Source organism: Notamacropus eugenii, chromosome 1 (assembly GCF_028372415.1).
Source record: "Notamacropus eugenii isolate mMacEug1 chromosome 1, mMacEug1.pri_v2, whole genome shotgun sequence".
NCBI classification, from domain to species: domain Eukaryota; kingdom Metazoa; phylum Chordata; class Mammalia; order Diprotodontia; family Macropodidae; genus Notamacropus; species Notamacropus eugenii.
This window is the reverse complement of record NC_092872.1, coordinates 694359997-694383387: the sequence shown is the minus strand read 5'-3', so window position 1 is coordinate 694383387 and position 23391 is coordinate 694359997. Positions and strand designations below refer to the sequence as shown.

The window sequence follows — 23391 nt, the reverse complement described above, 5'->3', positions numbered from 1 at the left end:
ATCTCATTTAACCTCTGTCTACCTCAGTTTCTTCATGTCTAAAATGGGGATAATTATTCCACCTCTCTCACAGGTGATGATCAAATGAGATAATAGAAGGAAAGCACATAGTATAGTGGTTGGCACATAGCGGGCACTATATAAATGTTAGCTATTATTATTATTAACTATATTTAATAAACACCAATCCAAACAGGATATAAAATACAGAGCATTCTTCACAAATAAGCCTTGCTATTCTTTCTATTTCCCCACTAAACTACAATAGTCTTGTAATGATGATATTGCTTAAGTATGAATAAAGTGAGGTTTGATTCAAATGACATTTTCAAGAGGGAAGGACTTGGAGCCTAAAGACCTGAGATGGAGACCCAGTAGAACCTCTTCTTAGCTGTGTCTTAGGGTGAAGCACCTTTCTGGACCCTTGAGTCTTTTTTCTTACAAAAGGGGTTGGATAAGACATTTTTTAAAGTAATTGAGTTGAGTGACTTATTCAGGGTCATACAGTTAGTAAACGTCTGAGGCTGGATCTGAATTCAGTTCCTCCTGACTCCAGGGCTGGTGCCTATCCACCGTGCCACCTAACTGCCCCTGGATCAGATATTCTTTAAGTTCTTCTCTGGCTTGGATACTCTCTGGTGCTCACAATAACTCAGGGAGGTCAGTAGTGACATTTTTATTATTTCCATTGAGTTCATAAGGAAGAGGACATTCCAACCAACAAAGGGACTTTGCTGACACCATATAGCCTGTGGGTGACAAGCCAAGTATTTATGAAGGGCACACCATGCACCAGGCAGTCAAGTACTGGGGATGCAAAGAGAGAAAAAAAAACTGTCCTCCTGGAGTTCATAATCTAATGAAGACAGACAAGCTGCAAACACCTATGGATAAACAACATATAAACAAGGCAAATTGGGGATAATCAATAGCAAGGAGGCATCAGCATTAAGGGCACTTAGCAAAGGCTTCTTGCGAAAGGTGAGATTTTAGCTGAGACTTGAAGGAAGAAAGAGGTGCTGAGGGAGAGCATTCCAGGCATTGAGGCAGCAGAGAAAATTACCAGAGCTCAGAGATGGAGCGTCTTGTTCCAGCAACTCCAAGGAGGTCAGTGTCACCAGAGGAAAGAGTACATGAGAGGGATTGAAGTGTAGGAAAAGGCGAGGAGGGTCCAGATTCTGAGGGTCTTTTAAAGCCAAACAAAGGGTTTAATATTTGATCCTAAAAGTAAAGGGAAACGCTAGAGTTTATCATATAAGGAGTGACATCAGGTTTCAGTGGAGAATGGGCTGGAGTGGGAAAAAAACTGAGGTAAGGGAAAGTAGACAGCAGATAATTTTAAAGGCCTAGATGTGAGGTGAACCCATCAACTAGCTACCCTTACATTCTGCATCACCCATATTCTGACTTAACTGTCTGAACTCTATATCAACTATATCTCATTTTCCTAAATTGAAAGCTTCTTAGTGACAAAATGATTTTAACAGCTCAGTATTTGATTTTTCTTAATGAGGAAAATGCTTTAGTACCATATATCCCTGTATCCCAGGGATGTGCTACAGCCAACTTGTACCAGAGCTGGTTGTTAAATTTTCAGCACCTACACCTCCAAATTGGTATCTACTATAAATTAGCATTGAGGTCACTGTTTTGTTAATTTCTAAATTTAAGAAAGTGATGGAGAAAATGAGAATGATATAACTTGAAAGTATGTCTTGTGGGTTTTTCAGAAAGCTGAGTGTTAAACATTGGCCAACACACCCTTGCCTGTATCCTGTTAGTAAAATGTGTTGTTATGGTGAAATATCTTGTTAGCATAACCACTCAGAGCAGAGGAAGCCTTTCCTTTGAGTTTTCTATTTTCCTTCCATATAAAAGGAATCTTGTAGAAGCACCACATTGAATTTGGGCTCAGAGATAGTGATTCTCTCTGTGCTGCTCCTTTGCAAGTAAAGAATCACTTGAATTGCTGAATTTTCTTGAAGTTTTGTTGTGGGGGACCTCAATGTACCACGTTATCTACTCACAGGAATGTTGTCCAGAAAATACTTGCTAATGCATAAAGCAGCACAGACCTCAGTGAACTAAGAAGAGCTTTAGATTAGGAGTCAGATGATCTGGCTGCTCAAGTGTGTCACCTTGGACAAGTCCTTTCCTCTGTTGGGGCCTCAGTGTTTATTCTTGTTCAAAGATTTCTAATATGTCTTACAGCTCTAAATCAATCATTCCATCCATCGGCAAGCATTGATTCTTTTACTACCAAGTACCTTGAGATATAATGACAGAAAATGAAGTCACCTTCACTATAATTCTATGAAATGAACTTTTTTTCCTCTAGAGACAGGGTGAACTGGCTGATCTCATCAGATTCCCACTGTCTTAGAATTGGAAGGTCCCTTTCAAATGAAATGATATTGGCAAAAGGGTTTCCTCAGCACAGTGGCTGGCACATAATAAGCACTATAGTAATGAGTTTTTCTTTCTGAATATCATTTAAATTCTTCTCCCACACCAGTAATGAGTGAGAGTCAAAGTATTTCACTCAAAACTGCAATATGCTTTAGTTCAGACCAAGGAATTAATCAAAACCAATGACTAGGTATCACTGGTCTTCAACAACTGCAAAAATGTTTAGAGATCACAATTCCTCCCGGGCTTTTGTAAGCTGTGGGTCTTTCATCTTTTGAAGCACAGTCTTGGTCCAGAACTCAAACTTTTCCCTCTTCAGGCTCTTTCCCACAGACAACTGTAAATTCAGCTTCAGGTACTCTTCCTTTTGGTCATAGACTGGCCAGTGTAAAAGGTCTTCACCATTTGGGTCCCTGGGAAGAAAAAATAAACATTTAGACCAGAAAGGGGCCACTGCATTGACAAGTCTAACAAGCCATTCTCAGGCTTAGGAAGTGGGCCTGAGAAAAGAGGTCAAGTGACAGTGGTAATACTCATAGAGCAACTTGTTCACCCATCCTTAAGTAGTTTGGTCTTCATCTTTCATGTTGCACCTTTCTAATGCATCTGAGGAAAATGTTTAAAGAGTGAAAGAACTCAAATGGGGAATAAGTAAGCAAATCAGGATTTGAATCAGATCATTGGACTCCATTTCATTGGGGCAGTTATGTGTTAAAGTGCATAAACCTGGGCCTGGAGACAGGAAGACCTCAGTTCAAATCCTTCCTCAGATATTCACTAGCTCTGTGACTGTGAGGAAATCATTTAACCCTGTTTGCTTCAGTTTTCTCATCTGTAGAATGAGTTGGAGAAGGGAATGGCAAACCACTCCAGTACTGCTGCCAAGAAAACTCCATATGGGGTCACAAAGCATCAAACACAACAACCCTGGACTCCACATCCAAGGCTCTTGCCACCACCACCTGTCCTAATGTTTCCCAAGGATGAAGAGAAACCAATGACATTCAAGGGAGGTGGTAAAAGGGCCAGCAGAGTGACTTTTCTTGTTTTCAAGATGCCCATGTGTAAGTTGATTCTGCCAGAGCAATGCTACCCCCAACCCTTACCATGAACTTGGGGAAGGGCTACAATGTTCACCAGAGCTTGACTCTAGGTTAATATAACATTTTTTCCTGAACAAATTTCAATCAGGGAACTGATTTCAGGAAATCTTTATTTGCCTAGGAAGAGGTGCTACCTGAGAGGGAAACCATGGAAACCAAGGGCCAGCTTTCTCACCCATGATGGGCAAAGTTTGCCCAATAGCTCATTATCCTGTGGCTCAGGAGTTTTTCCTCTTCTGTTCCTTCTCCTAAAACTAGAAACAGAAAAAGAAAGATGCTGGTTAAGGCTAAAGGGCAGATCCAAAGACCTCCTTTCCTCCAATTCCCAGCCCCAATCCCCCAGTCAATCCTGCTCTGACCACTGGTCAGAGTTTCCCTCATGTCATTTCCCTCCCAGAGAACTGCCCAGGGCTTCTGTTGGCCTATACCGTCTGACCCAATAGCTGAGTCTTTCCCCCAAAAACAAAGTGGTGCAGCTAGACTGGAAATTAGGAAGACCTGAGTTCAAATTCAGTCTCAGACACTGACTAAATGAATGACCCTGGGTAAGTCACTTAACCTCTGTCTGCCTTTGTTCCTTTGAAAAATGGGAATAATAATGGCAGCTGTGACTTAGGGTAGTTGGGAGGGCTAAAAAGGAGGGAGATAATATTTATAGAGTGCTTTACAAATCTTATAAAAGTGTTACATAAATGCTAGCTATCCTTGTTATATGTTTATTATTATATCCTTATTACAACCCATTGTTACAATAATGTATTTCATAATTTTATAATTGCATTTTTATTATAGGTAATTATAATAATGGCAAAATGATTATAAATGTTATTTGTAATCGTAATTATTATTGCTCTAATCTACAATTGCATAGCACAAGCACTGGTAGCCATAAAGTCTTTGCCTACGACCTCTGCCCCACACAGTGCCTGCCATTCAAGTCCCCTGCCTGGGGCAGTGCAGACAGGCACAGTTGCAGCATCTGGCCCAAAGATCAGGAATTCATTGGCCATGGCAAGTCATGACACAGATAAAGTTACAAACTGGCCTTCAAGTTCTGCCAGGATAGGAGCAAGGAGGTGAAAATAGGGAAAGATACGCAAAAACAAAGATTTGGGACTATCTACAAACATTAACTCCAAAGATTGCTAAATGTGACACTTTTGTCTGACAAATGGGTGCACTGCTAGAGAAAATAAATCAAGAATAACTAAAGAAAAAAGGAGTGAGGAAGGAAGGAAGGGAGGGAGGGAGGAAAGAAAGAGGGGAGAAAGGGAGGAAAAGAGGGTATGAGGGAAGACTTCCAGCACATTGGACAGATTCTCTGTGCAGGATTTCTGGAAGCAAAAGGAGAAGAATCCCACAGCACAAGATGGTGTGACAGGCTAGGGTCTACATCAGAGGAGAGGATGATGGCACTGGTGAGATCAGTGGTCCCATGACATATAGAAATGTTTTTTTACATTTGTGACTCATCTTCCCTTCTAGAGAGTAAACTCTAGGAAGTCAGAGGCTGTGCCTTCCTTATATTTGTGTCTTTCCCAGAGTTGAACAGAGGGCTCTGTGTGTTGAATGTGCTTAATTATGTAAACCGAATTGGACAAAATAGCTGATTCAGTATCCTAATTCAGTTCACCTGAACAACCAAGGTGACTTCCAAGGCTGATACCTTAATCGCTCAGTCAGTCAATCAGGTAACTATTCCATGCCTCCTCTATCCCTGGCACTGACCCAAGGGTTGGAGATGCAAATACAAAGAATAAAAAAGAAAAAGAAAAACTCTTCTCCAAAAGCTGTGCCCTGTTCAGTCCTCCTGGGGGAACCGGGGAGGGCAGAAAGAACCCTCGAAGTGGGGTTAGACCTGCTAATTCTGTGATACTAGGAAGTCTGTCTCTCTCTGTGAACTTCAGTTTCCTCTTCTGTACATCAGACACAATCCCTCCCTTCCCCACACCCTGACTCTCACAAGGTATTTGGGAAGATGAAATAGTAGCTAGATGATAGGGGGACTGAGTGCTGAACATGGAACCAAGAAAGCACGAGTTCAGATCCTGCCTTGGACCCTTAACTAGCTCTGTGACTCTTGGCCAGCCCATTCACCTTTCTCAACCTCTATTTCTTTATCAATAAAATGGAGACAGCCCCAGTACTTACTTCACAGGGCTGTTTTGAGACTATGAAATGAGAAAGGCATATACAAAGCTTTTAGTAAGCCTCCAAGCAGGATGTGAACGCTCGCTACTTTGGATATTGTTATTATCATTATTAAATGAGCTGATGCATGGGAAGGTGCTTTGTGCAAAGGTAAGGCATGATTATTTATTTTGATGTCACAGAGAGTAAGGGAGATGATGGAGATGGCAGGCCAGAGCCTCAGGCATCCTTCTCCCTCTGCCCCCCATCTCCAAGCCACAGCTTCCCCCTCCATCTCCTCTGCAATACTTACAAGGCACTCCAAAGACAAAAGGCACCTCATCACCATGGTCCGCCTTCACAAAATCTGGCTTGAGGCCCTTAAGTACACTTGGTCGATGCTGAAATTCATAGAAGTAGACTGGAGAACTGGGACCTAGACAACATAAGAAAAGCCTATGATTACCGACATACTGAACACGGGGCAGGGCCACATGTCAGGGCTCCCTGTCCTGATTCCCTCCTTTGGGTAGGGGGAGATGGCAGCTGACTGTGAACAGACAAGCTCCTGAAGGGCAGCCTCTTAACAAATACTGTCCCAGAGCAATGCTGTGAGGCAGGGTAAATGCTTGGGTGTGGTGTAACAGGACCTGGATTGAAATCCTGACCTTGCAATTAACTCACTGCAAGACCTTGGGGGAATCCTCTCTGAGGTTGATTTTTCAAATGTAAGGTGGAGGTAATAATCTCTGACCTGTCTACCCCACAGGAAGGAGAATGGAAGAGAATAAACATTTGGAGTTCAGTTGCTTGTCAGTCATATTTGTCATATTGACTTTGCATGATCTCATTTGAGGTTTTCTTGGCAAAGATGCTGGAGTGGTTTGCCACCTCCTTCTCTGACTCATTTTACAGATGAGGAAACTGAGAAAACAGGTGAAGTGACTTGCCCGAGGTCATATAGCTAGTAAGTGTCTGAGGACAGATTTGAACTCAGGAAGAAGAGTCTTCCTGACTCTAGGCCCAGCACTCTATGCCCTGTACCATCTAGCTGCCCTTGAATAAGCCTTTATAGAGCGCCTGCCTTGTACCAGATGCTGTGCTAAGTGCTTTACAAATATTATGTCACTGAAGCCTTGAAACAACTCTGTGATGCAGGGGCTATGATCATGTCCATTTCATAGTTGAAGAAACTGAGGCAAACAGGTTAAATAAGTTGCTCAGGATCACAAACCTAGAAAGTGTCTGAGTCTGCATTTGAACTCAGGTCTTCCTGATTCCAGGTCCAATGCTCAGTCCCCTGAGATGAAGTTATTGTGAGGATCTAGGGGATGCAAAGTGTTTTATAACAATAAAACACTCCAGCAGAGGTTCTTGGATTTATTTTCAGTTGAGCATTTTGATAATTTGATTTCAATCTAATTCCTTTTCTATCCTATATACTTTACTTTGTACATTTAAAAACATTATCCTTGAAACAATCTTTAATTTTTCCTGGACTTTCAAATGGATTCATAATGCATACCCACAAAAAGTTGAGAGCATCTGCTTATAGAAATGTGGGTTATTATTATTAAAAATTATTTGTAGATAATGGTATGGATTTTCTACCAATCACCTGCTGGGGTTAGGTGGAGGTAGGAGGGAAGATTGGTTGTTGTCTTTTGATCTCAAAGAGGACAAAAATTACATCACTATGCTAGAGTCAAGTTTCGATGCATCCGATTGTGGCTGATCAGACCAATACAAGCTTGAAATGTTCTACCACAGGTCAGGCGCAAATAGTCCATGTGAAAATTGGGGGCAGATTCTCTATTTTTATGCCTCCTGAATTTTCTTTGAGCTGTTTCAATTCTTTTTGTTTATAGAGCACAGCTCTTCTCTGATATGGGCATGCTCAGCAGTCCTGTGCTAGTGTCTCCCATATCACACAATCAATTTCAAAGTTCTTAAGAGAGACCTTGATTGCTTTTTCTGACCATTATGTGAATGCTTCTTCCATGTGAGTTCTAAATAAAATAGTCTTTTAGGCAAGCGTATGTTTAGCATTTGAACAATGTGGCCAGTCCATCAGAGTTGACCTCTCTGAAGTAGAGTTTGAATGCTTGGCTGTTTATTTCAAGAAAGGTCCTCAGTTTCTGGTACCTTCAGAATCTTCCTACGACAGTTGAAATAGAAGTGATTCAGTTTTCTGACATGGAGCTGCTATATAGTCCAGGTTTCACAGGCATACAACAATGATGCCAGCACAATGGCTATATAGATCTTCAGTATGGTAGGCAGTCTAATACCTCTTCTCTCCAACACTTTCCTTGGAGTCTCTCAAATAATGTGGCAACTTTGGCAATGTGCCCATCAACCTCATTATCAATGTGTACATTCCTGGAAAATATACTACCAAGTTCAGTAAACTTATCAATAACATTCAAAACTTCTCCATTTGCTGTAAGCAATGGTTTTGCATATGGATGATGTGGTGGTGGTTGATGGAGCACCTGTATTTTCTTGGTGTTAATTATTAAACCAAAATTAGTGCAAGCAGCAGAGAATTGATCCTTATGTTGCTGCATCTCAACTTCAGAGGCTGCATTGAGTGCACAATCATCTGCAAACAGAAAATCATGCATCACTCCCTCCACTTTGGTCTTGTCTGTAGCATTTCAAGTTGAAAAATTTACCATCAGTGTAGTAGCTGACCTTCATGCCACGTTCATCCTCACTGAAAGCATTTTGCAACATGGCTGAAAATATCATGCCAAAAAAGCATGGAAGCAAGCACATAGCCTTGTTTAACTCCACTGGTTACTGGGAAAGAACAAGAGCACTGTCCATTATCCATAACCCAGGCAGATAGGCCATCATGACATTGATCTACAATGCTGATGAAGTTCTCTGGGCAAACAAATTTTGATGTTATTTTCCATAACTTGGCACAACTAACGGTGTCAAAGGAGTTGGTCAAATCTACAAATGTGTGTACAGACCTCTGTTCTGCTCCAGTTATTTCTCTGGGAGTTGTCGGGCAGTAAATACCATATTGACTGCTCCTAGACCCTTTCTGAAGTCACACTGGTTCTCAGATAGATGATCATCTTCCAGGTGAAGGATCAGCCTATTAAGGAGAAGTGTGGCAAAAATCTTGCCAGCAATGATTAAGAGAGAGGTCTCCTTGTGATCGTTGCACAACAATCTATTCCCTTTAACTTTATAGAGATGGACAATGGAGTCATCCTTGAACTCCTGGAGGATAACCTCCTCTTGCCATATAACCTGGAAATTTTCAGTCAGCTTTTGTACGAGCAATGGTGCCGCTACCCTGTGCATCTCAGCTGGAATAGAATCAGCACCAGGTGCTTTGCCACATGAAAGGAGCCTAATGGCCCTCAATACCTCTTCTTCAGTTGGAACTTCAGCTAGGGAGGGATTGACTTCACCCTGAGGTAAACATTCAGTGATCTCAGCATTGATTGATGATGGTTTGTTGAGAACACTATGGAAGTTATTCAGCCCATCTCTCTAGAATCATATCCTTATCACTAATCAATGTGACCCTATCAGCACTGAATAGTTGAGATGCACCTTAGGTCTTTGGCCCATACAATTTATGACTCCTTCATGGAATCATAAATGTACTCTGGATCATTACTATCAGTATAAAACTGAATTTCATCTGCCTTTTTACTGAGCTAGAAATCCTGCATCTCTTTAAGCTTTACTTGTACTTTATTTTTGATGGAATTAAATGCTGCCTTCTTTGAGATGGATGAACTCTCCTGCTAGCAAGTCCTGTGGAGTTCTCATTTTTCATTTAATAACTTCTGAATTTCCCTATCATTTTCATCAAACCAGTCTTGATGTTTGCCAGTGTTCTGGCCCAGATGAGTAAATGCAATGCTGTACACCAGTCTCTGAAAGCTGCCCACTCCTTTTATACTGCACTGTTGCCAATTGCATGTTGGCTCAACTTTCCCTCCAAGTTAGCAACAAACTGTTCATGCTCAGAGAAGAACTCCAATCTGGTGACATTAATTCTTCTGGGAGTCATTTTGCCTTGGGGCTGCTGCTTTTGCTGAATGTGAATATTTAGTTTGGAGAGGATAAGTCTATGATCAATTCAGGACTCTGCACCACACATTGCCTTCATCACTCTCACATCCTGTCTGTTTCTTCTTACAATCACATAGTTTATTAAGTGCCAAAGTTTGCTGCAAGGGTGCATTCATTAAGTTTTATTGCATTTTGATAAGTGGAAGGTGGTGTTGGTAATGAGGTCCTGCCTGAGATGCACAAGTCTTCAGTAATAAGTAACCACAGATGTTAGTGTTTCCAACTCCATTCCTCCCTAGGAATCCCTGCTAAGTTTGGTAGCCTGAGCCTACTCCAGCCTTAAAGTCACCCATAATTATAAGCTTGTCCTCTTTTGGCACACTGATGGTAAGGGTCTCTAGGACTTTAGTCCACAAGCCAGTATGCCTACCAAAAGTAGTGAAGGACAGGATGATGACAATGTAATTGCCACTTGCAGTAAAACATTACTTTACCATCATCAGTGCCTAAGATCTCACCATGATGAGCCCTGATGAGGTTAAAGAAAAATTTTATGGAAGGGGAGACAGAGCCAAGATGACAGGGAGAGTAACTGTTCACCTAAGCTCTTAGACAAACTCCTTCAGATACCTCTAAAAAGAGAATCTGATCAAATTTTTGAGGTGCAAAATCCAATAGGAGACAGATTGTGGCAGATTCACAGCCTGAAAGACAGACAGGAAGAATCTGTTCCACAGGGGTAGAGGAGCACTCAGCACACAGTGTAGCATGTCCTGGCCATGTCAGGGCCAAACAGGAAAGCCCCAGGGCAGTCTTGGGAAGAGCCAGCACAGTGAGATAGCAGCTCAGGGCAGGAGTCCAGCAGAGCTGAGTGAGTGACACCCAGAGAAGGAGCCCCAGATATCTGCAGCAGCAGCTGCTCCTGAGACTTTCAGCCTGCAGATTAAATGTCTGTAAGTCACCTACTTGAACTTCCAGGAGCCAAAATGGCAGAGTGATTGGTAAATGCTCTCTCCCCCTCCCCTTGGTGACCTTGAAAGAACCATAAAATATTTCCCCAGAAAAATCCTGGATCAGTGGGAAGAGCAGAGGGGGCCCATAGTCTCATAACACCTGAGGCTAGGAAAATAGCTAAGAGGGATTCCTCCTACTGGGGCAGAGGCAAACCGGAAGGACAGAAGACCCAGCATGGAGAAAATTCGCACTAGGACCCAGGCAAGCCTCAGTGCCAGGAGAGGAGCCCCAGGAGGGGTGGGAACCCAGACTAGCATCTAGGTGTGCCTCAGCACTCCAGGGGAAACAGGAAGACAATAGGGCAGCAGGGATCCCCTGAGCTTGCCTTTGTCTCAGTTCAGCTGAGGAGATCTCCTGTGACCAGACCACTCCTCTCCCACACTTAACAAGCTAACCCCAGGGCTGATTGGGGAAACACAAAACAAAAACCTGCTCTTAGCTTTTTCACATGTCAGCTAAACACAAAGTTCTGTAGCTTCTAACTGAAAGAACCAGAAGCCACAACACACAATCAATATCATGAATAAAAAAAAACGCAAAATAAACGTGAAAAAACCATAGAATCTTTCTATGGAGATAAGGACCAAAACACAAATACCAAAGAGGTCAGTGCTGAGACTATACTTCCATCTGAAACTTCAGAAGGGACTATGAACTGCTCACAAGCACAAACAGCTCCCTGGAACAGCTGAAGAAGGAAATAGAAGAAAAACTGGCCAATGATTTTAAAATTATAAAAAAAGAATTTACTGATGAGAACATCTCTTTGAAAAGGAAAATTGAACAAATGAAAAAGGAAGTACAAAAATTAACTGGAGAAAATAACTCCCTAAAAGGAACAGCTGGTCAAATGGAAAAGGAAACACAAAAGCTAACTGAGAAAATTGGAGAAATGGAAAAAGAAGTGCAAAAATTAACTGGAGAAAATAACTCCTTAAAAGGAAAATGTGCATACCCTTTGACCCAGCAATAACTTTTCTAGGACTGTATCCCCAAGAGATCATAAAAATGGGAAAGGGTCCCACATGTACAAAAATATTTATAGTAGCTCTCTTTGTGGTGGCCAAAAACTGGAAATCAAGGAGATGTCCATCAACTGGGGAATGACTGAATAAATTATGTTATATGAATGTAATGGAACACTATTGTGGTATAAGAAATGAAGAAAAGGAAGACTTCAGAGAGACCTGGAAAGACTTATATGATCTGATGTTGAGTCAAAGGAGCAAAACCAGGAGAACTTTGTACACAGCCACAACCACAGTTTGCAAGGATTTTCTCTGGTAGACTTAGAACTTCATTTCAATGCAAGGCCCTAAAAAATTCCCAATGGTCTTTCAAGGAAAAATGCCTTGCACATCCAGAGAAAGAACTATGGAATTTAATCACGGAATGTAGCAGGTCATTTTCTTTTGTAATATGTTTTATTTGTTCTATGATTTCTCCCATTCATTTTAATTCTTCTATGCAACATAACTATGGTGAAAATGTATTTAATAGGAATGTATTTGTAGAACCTATATAAAATTAGGGGGAAGGAGGGGGAGGGAGAGAAAGTATCTAAGTTATATGGTAGTGATTGTAGAGCACCAAAAATAAATAAAATAAAAACAAAGAAACCAAGAAAAATTTTGTAAAGATCTGAAAACCCTTGTCATCAATGTGCCAAAAGAGGACAAGCTTATAATTCTAGGAGAGAAGAAGAAGGAAGGAAAACAAGGAGGTTTAACTAATCTAGAGGCTACAGAGCAAAGCCAGAAGCTACAATCTTCTTCTACATGAGTGTGTGGGTAACATACACACATTGCCCCAGAGTTGAGACATTATTATATTGATTCCAAAAAGGGTCAATGCCATACTCACTGTGTTGATATTTGGCCACTTTGAGGGCTGGAATAACAAACATAAAATCCCCCATCATTTCCTGGAATTGTGCTCGATATTCTCCCAGGTCCTCAATATCTCTTAAATACTCTTCCATTACCAAATGCACAAGCTCAGGAGGAAAACCCTGTAGGAGACCCAGGAAGAGAGAATAACATAAAAATGAGCTTACCTGGCTGTAGATTGTTTGGGGATGCTTTTTGGTTGATTGTAAAGAATAAGCAAGGGGGGTACATGGTACACTGGATAAAGCATTGGCTCTAGAGTCAGGGGAATCTGAGTTCAAATCTGCCCTCTTACATGAATTAGCTATGTGACCCTAGGCAAGTCATTTAACATTGTTTGCCTCAGTTCCTTGTCTGTAAAATGAGCTAGGGAAGGAAATGGCAAGCGACTCCGTTATCTTTGCTGAGAAAACCCCCCAAAGTGGTTAGGAATACTCAAACATAACTCATCATCTAAACAACCACAAGGAGTAAACCCATAAAAGTTTGCCTGCTATTCATAGGTCCTGCGTCTCATAGGTCCCTTTACAATCTCCCCACCATGGCTCTTCTTGAATTCAATTTCTCAAGAAGATACTGGACACCTAGTTGTTGGGCATGGTGTAGAAGGGATATCAAAAACAGTATGGAGCTACAAGGAGCCTCTAGGGTCTCTTCCCAGGCAATCCTGGGAAGGTTCCCAAGAACATCAGAAGGTTGAAGGATGTTCACTGGCTCTCTCCTAAACTATTTCAATGACCTCCTGCTCTGTGCCTGTGCCTGAGATCTCTCCCGACTCCAAGCTATCCTCCACTCATCTTCCAAAGTGATTTTCCAAGCACAGATCTGACCATTTTACTCCCCTGCCCCAACTAAGTAAATTCTAGTGGATGCCCATTACCTCTAGGATTAAATATAAACTTTTCTGTTTGGTATTTAGACAACATGGCCCTATCTAGTCTTCTTATACATAGTTGCTCTCATCACACTCTGTGGTCCAGGTATATAAACCTCCTGGTTCCTCATACTTCCCATTCCATCTCTCATTTCCATGCCTTTGCATTGGCAAGACTCAGCTCAAACAGTCCCTTCTGTAGAACATCTTTCTTGGTTCCTCCCTCCTCCAGCTGCTAGTGTCTTTCCCCTCCCCCACAATTTGCTTTGTGCATGTTTTTCATCGCCCACCTAGAATGGAAGTTTTTTGAGGACAGGGACCACTGCAATTTGTCCTTGTGCCAAGCCTAGTGCCTGCTACACACTAGGTATCAACTTGATCAACTGGCATCTCACCAAAAGTGCTCTTTGCAATGCTGAGTGGACACTGTTTCTATCCATGTTTTCCTTAAATCCAGGAATGTTCATTTGCTATGGAGAGAAAATGGTACACTGTGATTGGTCTTTAAACTTTACAAAATTTATGCATTTTTTAAACATCAAATCCATGAAAGTAATTTTATCCTTTAAGGAGAAACTAGTGTCATAGATTTGTTTAGGAATTATTGAATAACACCCAGCATACGCTGAACAGTTTTCAGCATATTCTGCAAAATGGCCTACAAATGGTAGGTAATGCCCAATACATAATAAACAGTGGCCATGGTTGCTTGATAACCAATGGCCTCAGACAATAACTGATTCTTCCTATAATACATTATACTAGAAATGATGTAGGTAGAATTCTATTTTTCTGACTAGTGTAAATATCCTGACTTTACAGGAACCATCTTTACAGGAAGCAACTAACAAATAGTTGCTAATATCATGTCATATATAAAATTAATATAGCCCTCGTGGCCTTTAGATAGGATGACCTAAAGTCCATAGGAAAGAGACTTGGTCTCACAATAGGAGACCCAGGTTCTAGTTTTAGCTGATTGACTGGAGTTAAATAGTTTCCTTTCATCTCATAAAATAAAGATAGGTGCCTTATACTACGTTTAAGTCTATTGACATCTCTTTCAAAGGTGGGGTTAACAATCAGTAGTATTGGGTGTTTTCATGTGCCTGGGTGATAATGTATAATCAATCTCTCAGATGTTTCTCTTTATTCCTTCTTAGATGTTTATTATTTCTCTTCCTATATATTTGCACATCTATATTTCTTCATTGAAGTTAAAATAAAATGTATTGCAACAACAATAAATAAATAAATAATTTCCTTTCTGGGAGTCTCAGTTCTCAACTTTACAACATTAGAACAAATACCTTAATGTACCCTACCTCACAGTGGGTACACTGAAAGAAGGTTTTAATGAACCATAAAATGCTATATTAATGTCACCTGTTATATAATTCACTCTTCATTTAAAAGAAAGAGATAGGGCAACTAGGTGACAACACAAGACCTAGAATCAGGAGAACTTAAGTTCAAATCCAGTCTCAAACTAGCTATGTGAACCTGGGCACATGACTTAAGCCTGATTGTCTCCCAAAATTAAGAGTTTTAAATTTTTTAAAAATAATACAGAAATTTGTAGAGTATATTTTTATCAAAAAGCTTAGACTTCTCTTCCTAAACCTGAGCAGTTTTGCACATACAATGAATCATTCATAAAGAAAGTAACCAAAGGTTGGATCACTTCTGATTCTTGCAGGAAAGTCTGTTCAGGGTAACTTTTCTGATTTAAGGAAAGGCAAACTTACAGATGGTACAAAGTTGGTAAGGCCAGCTAACATTTGATCATGAAGTCAAGATACAAAAAACAAAAGGGCTTCATAGACTAGAATTTTGGAGCAAGCACAGTCACTAGGGGACTTAATGGGGAAAAAGTCTTACAGTTTCAAGATGAGTGAGGCATGGTTAGCTGGCAATTTATTTGAAAAAAACAATGAACCACAAATCCATAAGGTGGCAATGGTATAATATGGCAATCTAAAAATCAAATCTAAAGACCAATGTGATGTTGAGGAGTATTAAGAGAGGCATAGCTTGCAAAAATGATGAGGTGAGAGTTTCTTTGTGCTCTGCCCCTAGGGATCCTTTACACATCTCAACTTTCCTCCTCAACTTTCCATATATTGTGGGTAGGCATAAGAAATTAAATGGAAATTTTGGGGGAGTTTTGCAGAAGTCACAGACAATAGGCAAAGGCCAGTAGATCACATGGAAAATGTTTGGAAATCCAGAAATACATGAAATGTATGTATAGTATTGCATATTATCAACATACTTTATCTTTTAATACCACAATAATTCAGTCTTTGTCTGGCACAAAAGTCAGGCTAAAAAAATTTAGATGGATTTTCCAGATGGTGGGTATGCTGCACCTCCAACCCAGTGATGTGGAAGGGATAATTGTATATCTGGAACCTTTTGTTTAGTTCTGAGCATCACATCTGAGCCAGAAAATAGAAAAGCTGACAAAGGACTCATGGTCTTGCCATATAGAGATGGGTTGAAGGAATTTGCTTTGATGATCAAGGAAAAAACTTAGGGTAGGGGCAGACATGATACTTGTCTTTAACTGTCTGATAAAAGGTCACCTAGAAAAGGCATTTTATTGGCGCCATTTACCCTAAGGGCAGAGCTAGGAACAACAACTGGTATAAGTTGAAACAGAAGAAAATTTCCACTTGATGTCATGACACCCTGTCTAACGATGAGAGCTGCCTAAAAGTGGAAGGATCTGCCTCAGGAGACAGTAGGTCTTCCCTCCTTGGAGGCCACTGAGCAGAGGTTGCATATCCATTGGTCCAGCAAGTTATAAACAGGATACTCCTTCAACTCTGGCTTAGATTCCATGGCCACCATGGTCGCGACCAAGTCTGAAAGTCTGTGATTCTTTAGAGAAGTATAAACTGTGGAAATCAGAAAGAAGCTGGCATAGAATAGGGCATGCTAGAATCTTACCACAGGAATAACCCAGCCAAATTCATGGTTGTTGACACCGATGATGGAAGGGACGTGGTGGAACTCTCCTGCATCCAGCAACTCTTCAGGATGTTTGGGGAAGAACTGCCCATCAATTACACTAGGAATAACCTTAAAATGCTTAAAAAAAAAAAAAAAGCAGGAACAAAAGAAAAGGTAAGTCTATCTCCTCAGTCTTGCTTCTCCTGAACACTTTCTCATCATTCTCATTATTGCCATCCTATTTCAGACCCTTTAGATCACTTATCTGGACTCTTTTATTCTTTTTTTGGTGGTAATGAGAATTAAGTCACTTGCCTAGGGTCACAGAGGTAGTAGGTATCCAAGGCCAAATTTGAACTTGGTTCCTCCTTACTCTAGGGTTCGTGCTCTATCCACTGTACCACCTAGCAGACCCTACTTATCTGGAGTATTTCAACAGTCAAAGAACTGACCTCCCTATTTCCCCCTCTAATTTATCACACACACACACACACACACACACACACACACACACACACACACACACACACACACACCTTCTTCATCTCAGATCTGCTCATGGCACTCTATTAAGAAAAGAAATGTCCCATGACTCCCCTTTACCCAAAGAAAACTTCTAACACTTTCATCTGACATTCAGAGACTTCTCTTCCTTTCCAGCCTTATCTCATACTATGCAGATTCTGACCTGTGCCATTTACATCATGCTTCAGGAACAGTAGATTACTGGCTCTCCACAGAAAATCACCCGCCTTTTCCTACATTTCTGCCTTGACTCACTTTGCTCTACATGGCTAGAATGACCTTTACTTCATTGATAACTACGGAAATTCTTCACTTCCTTCAAGAGTCAGTGTAACTGCCGTGTCTTCCACAATGCCTTCTCTAATATAGCAGCCAGAAGTACCCTTTCCTTCCTCAAAGTTCCTATTGCATTACCTGTATATGGCACAAAACTGTCTCCCCAAATTTGAGAGTGAGTTCCATCATAGATCCACTCCTTATCCAAACTTTGTGTGTCTTCCTCAACCCCACCGGACGCAGAAGCTGCTCCAGATATGCTTATGGGATGAACAGGAGGAAGCCACTGGTAATACATCTGGATTCTGTTCTTGATTTAGCCAATAGAGGGTTATGTGACTTTAGGCAAATTAACATCTCTTTGGTTTTCAATTTGTTACCCTGCAAAATGAGTGCATTTGGCTAAATTATATTCACTATGTTTTCCCATAAAGCTTCATAAAAGGGGGCATTGCAATTGGACTTTAATGGATGAGGAAGAATTCAACAGACAAGGGCGGGGGCTGTGAGAGGCAGCAGGGTGGGGGAGGAAGGAAGACTGGATTGAAAACTGGGAGACACCTGGGCTTGAATCCCAGGTCTGATGTTTACTGACTATGTGACACTGGAGAAGTGGCTAAGTCACCACCTCTAGGCTTGCCAGAGTTTTGTTGTTATTTAGTTTTATCAGATTCCCCATGATCCCACAGACCATTGAACTACAATACTCTCCATGGTGTTTTCTTGGAAAAGATAATGGAGTGGTTCACCATTTCCTTCTCTATTAGATTAAGGCAAACTTCAGTCAAGTGAGCTGGCCAATGTCACACAGCTACACACAGGTGTCTGAGGCTGGATATCAAGTCAGGTTTTCCTCATTCCAGGCCAGGTTCTCTCTTCACTGAGAACTCCTCAGAGATTTGTCTATCTATAAAATGGGAATAATGATTCTTGCACTCCCTACCTCATGGATTGTTATGAAAAAGGCATTTTACAAACCAGTATGAAAATAAGAAGGGAGGACCGTACAGACATAAGACATTGAACAAAAGCATGAAGAGAGCATAGGGAACATTTGGAAGATTTGGGATAGATGAGTTTGGCTGGAGCATAGAGTGCATGCAAACAAGTAATAGAAGACAAGACAAGAAAGGCATGGAGTCCCCAAAGTGTTCGATACTCTAAATTCTGAGCTAGAGTTTGATTGAAAGTCAGGAATCCTTTCTTCTCCCATCTCCATGGCATCTGCACGGCCAAAATAAAATTCAACCTCACAGGTCCTTTGGCAAAGGCTGTTCATTAGATTGTAGATTTCAGACTGGAAGGTATTTTAGGAGATCATCTGGTCCAAGACTCCTCATTTTCTAGATGAGGAAACTGTTGTCAAATCAGAATGAAAAATATAACAGTTTTGAATGAAAGAAGGAGAGTCAATATGGCTAATGGAGATAGTCATTAGATGTAGGGGCAAGTAGGTAGCACAGTGGACAGAACACCAGCCTGGAGTCAGAAAGACACACCTCTCTAAGTTCAAATCTGGCCTCAGAGACTTAGTAGATGGGAAACCCTGGGCAAGTCACCTAACTCTGTCCACCTCACTTTTCTGGAGCTGGAGAAGGAAAAAGACAAACCACTCCAGTATCTTTGCCAAGAAAACCTCAAATGAAATCATGAAGAATCTAACACAACTGAAAAACAACTGAACAAGTAAATGCAATTAGACCTCATTTAACACTTAATGTGACTCTAACACTTATTACTGAGTACAGGCAAAGAACCCCAGTTCTTTGAGGAAGTATCATGATGCAGTGAATAAAGATCTTGATCTTAAAGACCTGGGGTCAGGTACTTACCTTGATACTTGTGAACTGCATGACATTTGGCAGTCACTTAACCCCTCTGGGACTTGGTTACCTCCCTTGTAAAATATTCAGTCACTACATTAGTCCTCACTCTTACAGGTTCTGAGGACAAAAATATAAAAGCAAATGGCTCCCTAACCTCTTGTTGCTTCCATTCAATGGTTCAAATTCCCAAACCTGCAATTTGGGAATGACATCACACTTGTACTACCAAGGGAGTACCTGATTGTTAAAAAAAATTACTAAAATAAGATAATATTCCTAAAATGTATTTTTTAGAAAAGAATGTATAGATGAGACTATCAGTCTCCGAGGATATAGAGTGTCTTCCCACAACAGTGATTCTTTCTTTGAAAAACCCATGAGATGTTAGATCTGAAAGGTGACCAAAAACAGAATACTGGAGCTAGAAGGGACCAGCAATACTACCACTACCACCACCACCATCATCATTACCATCATTATCACATCTATTTACTGCTTTCCAGGCACTGTACTAATGAACACTTTACAATTCTTATCTCAGTTGATCCTCAAAAAACCCTAGGATGTAGGTGTTATTATTATCCCCATTTTTTGGACAGCAAACAGGCAAACAGGCTACCTGACAGCTGGTATCTGAGGCTAGATTGGAATGCAAGTTAGTTTCCCCAACATTCTACCAAGTTGCATTCCACCTAGTTGCATCCTCTGTACCTTAGCTAATAGAATGTTAGACAATAGAATTTTATGGCTAGAAAAAAGTCTTGGGTGGAGCCAAGATGGCAGAGTAGAAGGACAGACTTGTAGAAGCTCTCCCCCCATAGCCCACAAAATACCTGTAAAAATGATTCTAAACAAATTCTAGAGCAACAGAATCCACAAAATGACAGAGCAAAAGAGATTTTCAGCCCAATACAGCCTGGAAGGCCAACAGGAAAAGTCTATTGCACCATGCTTGGAGCAGAGCACAGCCCAGCCTTGGCCACACAAACAGGCTTCAGGGCATGGAATCACAGGTTGCAACTGCAGCTCGCAGATTTCTGAACTCACAAATGCCAAAGACAGCTTCAAAGGTCAATGAGAAAGCTCTTTCACCTGGGTGAGAGGGGAGCTAGGTCCAGCCCCATCCCTGGTCCCAGGGCGGCAGCAGCCACTATGGCAGAAGCATCCACTTTTGGAGCCCTCAGCCTAAAGATGCTGGAGGAATTGAGCAGCCTGATCTGGGTCTCAGTTCTGAGTGGTGGTCCTGGAGTGAGGAGGATCACTGGTGTGGTGGAGCTAGTGGAGGCTCTGGAGAGGGAATTCTACTTGCAGGTCCAGGGCAGAAAAGCTTGTGGTTGCTCACAGAACAGAGTTCAGGCCAGGAGAGGGGCAAACTCCTCTTCCCTGACTGTGCCACCTCAGAGGAATGGAGGACTTACAGGTCCCTAGAGTATACCCTCCACTTGACAAAGGACTCAAAAGCCAGGTAACTGGCTGGGAAAGTGCCCAAAAAAGGGGGGAAAAATAAGACTACAGAAGGTTACTTTCTTGGTGAACAGGTATTTTCTTCCATCCTTTTGGATGAAAATGAACAAAGCATACAATCAGAGGAAGACATAAAAGTCAAGGCTTCTACATTGAAAACCTCCAAAATAAATATACAATGGTCTCAGGTCATGCAAGAGCTCAAAAAGGATTCTGAAAATCAAATAAGACAGGTGGAAGAAAAATTGGGAAGAGAAATGAGAGGAATGCAAGAAAACCATGAAAAGGGAGTCAACAGTTTGTTAAAGGAGACTCAAAAAAAAATGCTGAAGAAAATAACACCTTCAAAAATAGACTAACCCAAATGGCAAAGGAGGTCCAGAAAGCCAATGAAGAGAAGAGCCTTTAAAAAGCAGAGTTGGCCCCAAGAAAAAGGTGGTTCAAAAACTCACTGAAGTAAACAGTTCTTTCAAAATTACAATGGAGCAGATGGAAGCTAATGTCTTCATGAGAAATCAACAAATTACAAAACAAAACCAAAAGAATGAAAAAATAGAAGACAATGAGAAATATCTAATTGGACAAACAACTGACCTGGAAAATCAATCCAGGAGAGGTAATTTAAAAATTATTGGTCTACCTGAAAATCATGATTAAAAAAAGAGCTTAGACATCATCTTCCAAGAAATTATCGAGGAAAACTGCCCTAATATTCAAAAACCAGAGGGTAAAATAGAAATGGAAAGAATTCACCGATCACCTCCAGAAAGAGATCCCAAAAGGAAATCTCCTAGGAATATTGTAATTCAATTCCAGAGTTCCTAGGTCAAGGACAAAATAGTACAAGCAGACAGAAAGAAACAATTCAAGGATTGTGGAAATACAATCAGGATAACACAGGATTTAGCAGCTTCTGCACTACAGGATTAAAGGGCTAAGAATATCATATTCCAGAGGTCAAAGGAGATAGGAATAAAACCAAGAATCACCTACCCAGCAAAACTGAGTATAATGCTTCAGGGGAAAAAATGAATTTCAGTGAAACAGAGGACTTCCAAGCATTCTTGTTGAAAAAAATGAGAGCTGAATAGAAATTTGGCTTTCAAATGCAAGAATCAAGAGAAACATGAAAAAGTGAACAGGAAAGAGAAACCTTAAGGAACTCATTAAATTTGAACTGTTTACATTCCTACATGGAATGATGTTATTTATAACTCCTGAGACCTTTCTCAGTATTAGTGTAGTTAGAGGGAATGTGTGTGTGTGTGTGTGTGTGTGTGTGTGTGTGTAGGTGTGTATGCATAGGTATGTATGTGTATATCATGTTTAGGTATGATATTTACATGAGTGTATGTGTGTGTGCATACATATATAAACATATAGATAGAGATACAGATAGATAGAGGGCAGAGGGTGAGCTGAATATGAAGGGTGAATACCTTAAAAAATAAAATTTACTGTTGAATGGAATGTACTAGGAGTAAGAGAAAGGGACAGGGAGAATGCAGCAAATCATTTCACATAAAAGAGGGAACAAGGAGCTTTTACAATGGAGGGGAAAAGGGATTGATGAAAGGAAATAATTGAGCCTTACTCTCATGAGATTTGGCTTAAGGAGGGAATAACACACACTCATTTGGATATGAAAATCTATTTTACCCTGCAGGAAGACAAGGGGGAAGGAGATAGGAGAGGGAAGATAACAGAAGGGACAGCAAATTGAGGAAAGCAATAATCAGAAGCAAACACATTCTCTCAAGGGAGAGAATGCAATAAATGGAGGGCAGGATAGGACAGAGAGAAATGAGGTTAGTCTGTTACAACCTATTATAGAAGAGCTTTGCATTGTTACATATGTATGACCTATATTGAATTGCTTGTTTTCTCAATGAGGGTGAGTAGAGAAGGAGGGAGAGAATATGGAACTTCAAGCTCCAAGAATGAATATTAAAAATTGTTTCAGCATGTAACTGGAAATTAAGCTATACAAGCAATGCAATATAGAAATCTATTTTGCCTTACAGGAGAATAGAGGGGAAGGGGAATGGAAGAAGGGTGGGTAATAGAAGGAAGGACAGACTGGAGGAAGGGGTGGATGGGGTTCATGCTCTCCTGGGGTGAGGGTGAGGAGAGCTGGGGAGAAAATTTTGAATTCAAATTCTTGTGCAAGTGAATGTTAAGAACTGAAAATAAATAAATTATATATTAAAAAAATAAGTCTTGTAAAATAGAATACCAACAGTAGAAGGAATCATGGTTCAAATAATATTGGAACCCAGAATTTTAGAATTGGGTTAGAACACAACCTTCTAGCTCTGAAGCTATGATTCCCTAAAAAAAGAATGTCTGAGTGGGAAGGATTGTAAAAACTAGAGAATGAAAAAGCTTAGAAACATAGAGCCTGAAATGTTTAGAACACCAATTTTCGGAAAGGATTCTCAGGACACTGTGTGCAGAGTAGAAGATATGGAACCTTAGCACACAAAAAAGTTGAGAGCATAGAATGTTAAAGGCAGAAGAGATCCTAGAAAGCAGAATATCAAAGTGAGAAGAGACCTTCAGACATAGAATACTGGAGGTGGAAATTTCCTTTAAGATCATCTAGTTAGTAGGGGGAAACTGAGACTAAGAGAGGGACATTCCCAATATCTTCACTTCAATCCTCACCAATGCATACTGTAAAGAAAGGGCATCAAGACTGAGTGTCTAGCACTGTCCCAAGCTTCTTTCACAGCTCTTGTTGGTACTGGAACCCTTGCTTCTCAGCTTACATACCTTGGTAATGGCCAAGATCTCATCCTCAGATTTGCTCCTAAGGCACTGAACCATGGAGGCAGAATTGTGTCTATCACAAGCAGACAGATTGGCAACGATCT

The 23391-nt window shown here is 40.8% G+C and overlaps 1 protein-coding gene across 1 annotated transcript in view; it reads right to left on the bottom strand.

Moving 5' to 3' along the window:
• Positions 1-2638: 2638 nt before the first annotated feature.
• The window catches only part of LOC140528414 (cocaine esterase-like), a 37026-nt gene continuing 16273 nt past the window's right edge, over positions 2639-23391 (bottom strand). Inside the window, exons 7-13 of the mRNA XM_072646222.1 lie at positions 23291-23389; positions 16422-16562; positions 13862-13936; positions 12563-12714; positions 5989-6071; positions 3688-3760; positions 2639-2822 (exon numbers count right to left, since the gene is read on the bottom strand). Coding sequence (XP_072502323.1) covers positions 2639-2822; positions 3688-3760; positions 5989-6071; positions 12563-12714; positions 13862-13936; positions 16422-16562; positions 23291-23389 — 807 coding nt within the window. The remainder of the gene's footprint in view (positions 2823-3687; positions 3761-5988; positions 6072-12562; positions 12715-13861; positions 13937-16421; positions 16563-23290; positions 23390-23391) is intronic.